Source organism: Chanodichthys erythropterus, chromosome 18, assembly GCF_024489055.1.
Source record: "Chanodichthys erythropterus isolate Z2021 chromosome 18, ASM2448905v1, whole genome shotgun sequence".
Classification (NCBI taxonomy): Eukaryota; Metazoa; Chordata; class Actinopteri; order Cypriniformes; family Xenocyprididae; genus Chanodichthys; species Chanodichthys erythropterus.
This window is the reverse complement of record NC_090238.1, coordinates 17,246,944-17,249,800: the sequence shown is the minus strand read 5'-3', so window position 1 is coordinate 17,249,800 and position 2,857 is coordinate 17,246,944. Positions and strand designations below refer to the sequence as shown.

At 39.1% G+C, this 2,857-nt stretch overlaps 1 protein-coding gene across 1 annotated transcript; it reads left to right on the top strand.

The window, feature by feature from the left end:
* Window positions 1-413: 413 nt before the first annotated feature.
* LOC137006264 (type-1 angiotensin II receptor) lies at window positions 414-1,841 on the top strand. The gene is made up of 2 exons (XM_067366897.1): window positions 414-536; window positions 712-1,841. The coding sequence occupies exon 2, from the start codon at window positions 726-728 to the stop codon at window positions 1,839-1,841; it is 1,116 nt and encodes a 371-aa protein (XP_067222998.1). The 5' UTR covers window positions 414-536; window positions 712-725.
* The last annotated feature ends 1,016 nt before the right edge of the window (window positions 1,842-2,857 follow it).

The window sequence follows — 2,857 nt, the reverse complement described above, 5'->3', positions numbered from 1 at the left end:
GTGCACAAAATGTGTGAAAGTGAATGTTTTAATCCATTTACATGAATGATTCTGGGCATTGTCGTTCATTTAAAGAAACTGAATATGTATATTCTTTTTTGATGGCTTAGTCTAAAATGTTTTTTGTAGAATTTGTTTTTTTTTATAAAAACTTTGTGATGTTTAATACAAATGACAAATGAGATGTAAATGAACATGCTCAAGTTAGAATTCACACACATGGTCATGGTTATCAGCAAATGCCTGCAATCTCAAAATATTAATATGATCTGTTTAGGCTTACAATGCTTTTGGGGGAAACAGCCCAGGTCGAAGCATCAGTGTCTTGTCTAAAAACACCTTAAAGACTCCAAAGCATTTAATTTGGCATTTGATACAGACTTTTGAGAATTACAGAATAATTCTCAAGGTAATTATCAACTAATGGTTTTTACCTTGCAACTCCCAAGAGCAAGTATGCATTTCCAGGAGGGATCAGGGTTGATATACAGCAGTTGACAAAGAGGTGTAATCAAACCTCTTTCAGCCTTGTCAAGGTAAGATCTATGCATTCTTTAATATACATTTGCTTAACATGTTGTATGAGATGAGACTGAAATGGTATTTTTTTGAGGTTCAGCATCCAGACCAAAATGGTGCTGGGAAGTTAAGAATAATTATTTACAAGTGGCAGACAACTAATTTTGCCTCTTTCTTTTAAATGGAATATAGACCTAGCATAAGAAATGTCGGCAATAAACAACAGTTCTTATTGGGATTTGACAAAGAACTGCACCTACTTAGATGATCTGGCCCTTCCTTTGGTTCCATACATGGACTGTCCCACCAACCGCAAGTACGCCTCCAACTTCATACCTCTTGTCTTTTACATGCTTTCCATCCTTGGAACAATTGGAAATCTCTGGAGCGTGTGGTCTTGCCTGCGGCCATCTCAGCCTTGGAGTATTGGATCCATTGGTGTACTGAACCTAGCTCTGTGTGACCTTGCCTACTTGGCCTCTATGGGACCCTGGGCTGTTTACATTAGCTCTGACTACCACTGGAAAATTGGCCGTTCGCTCTGCTTTATGGTGAAAATCCTATACTTTATCGGGTTGACCTCTAGTACCATGTTCATCTGCGCCATAAGCATCGACCGCTTCCTTGCAATTGTCTTTCCTCTGGAGTCCCGAATGATCCGCACCCCTCGGAACATTGCACTGGTTTCGATTCTACTCTGGGCCATAACCGCCCTCCTCATCTACTTCAGTTATCCTAACATTTTCTACTCTGTCAGGAAGGATGGAATCCAGGTGTGTGGAGCGGTGGTGATCAGTAAGTTTAGGACCACTGAAGCAACCTACAATCTCATGTCCTACTATTCCATTCAGGTTTCTGTCCCACTGCTTCTCATCATTCCTGCCTATGTGAAGATCATTTCCCGGATGAAGCAGTCAAGGCAGCAGTGGGGCCCAGGAAACATGCAAGGACTGGACAAGACCATCTGGCTGATTGCCGTTTTCATTGCCAACTTCCTGGTGTGTTGGGTGCCAGGGCAGCTGCTTCACATCATTGCCTGTATCATTTTCTTCAATTTGGATCACTGCAAAAATGCTTGCTGGGTTGCATGGGTGGTCAACCTGCTCTCCGAAGCCTCTCAAATACTGTACTGTCTCAATGCATGTCTTGATCCTTTAATTTTCCTCATGCAGCAGAGACATGGTGAACTGCCTTCTATGACTGCATTGGCAAACTGGGCTAGAAAGTTCTTACCGGCAGGGAAGAAACAAGATTTGGGAGGGCCTTCAGAGGAACCTACCAGTGTGATCCAACTTCATGGTGGTTCCAAAAACAAAACATAAAAAAAAAAAAAAAAAATGCAAAATAGTAGAAACATGAAAAAATATTTTAAAGACTACCCACAAATATGTAGTTGCACAATTGTGTGTTGATGTATTTATTGTCTTCAATAACTTGTGTTTATTGTGTTGTAACAGCATTAGCACTGGGGGTAGGTCTGATATCTTTAATACTGATGTAGTTTGTTATAAATAAAAGGTCTATGACTACTTTGTGGCAAAGCAAGGAAATCAACCATCTGGTCTCTACTTATGTCTGACTCTCTGTTTCAAATGTCAAATGAGTTATATCTAAATTTAAATTGTTCATGTATATGCTATCCAGGCTGAGTTTACAGTTGAATGCAAAATAAATAAAGTAAATGCTAAGGTACTTCTTGGCATCACTAGATGGCAGACTTGATGTAGGGGAAAAAAAGTATACAACAGCCATATCCCAGTCCAATTAATGCGTTAACACTTAAACCAATTATCTTTAAGTGAACATTGGATACTTTTTATTTACAACAAAGGTTTATGTCATAAATCTAATTTTAAACAGTTGCTATTGTCATTCAATAACTGCTATTTTCAGTCAGAATGGCACAGCATGCTGAATTTGTTCTTCGTCATAAATCTTATTTGTCGCCAATACCCTTCATTGTTCACCATGCCGGGGTGGTTGTCTTTCCTTCAAAGTACATGGAAAATTATATTAGATTTTATACATGCGCATGGAAAGATACATTGATATCACAGAATGACATTAAGTTTAGACTCGAGAATTGCAGTCATGCAGAGTTTACATTGGAACCAGTGCTGTAAAATGCAAATCTGCCCGGTGTATGGTATGACCAGCAGGTACACGTTAGTTAGTAGGTTTGTTACTGGTCTATTTGGGCTTGCCCAGGTTCCACAAAGCAGTTATCTAAAACTGGATTTTCCATCTGGGGGATATTAAGATAATGCCACAATTTTCTTTTCTAATATTTGTCCTATTATCTGCAAACATCAAAATAAACACTTTAGGCAACCTTAGG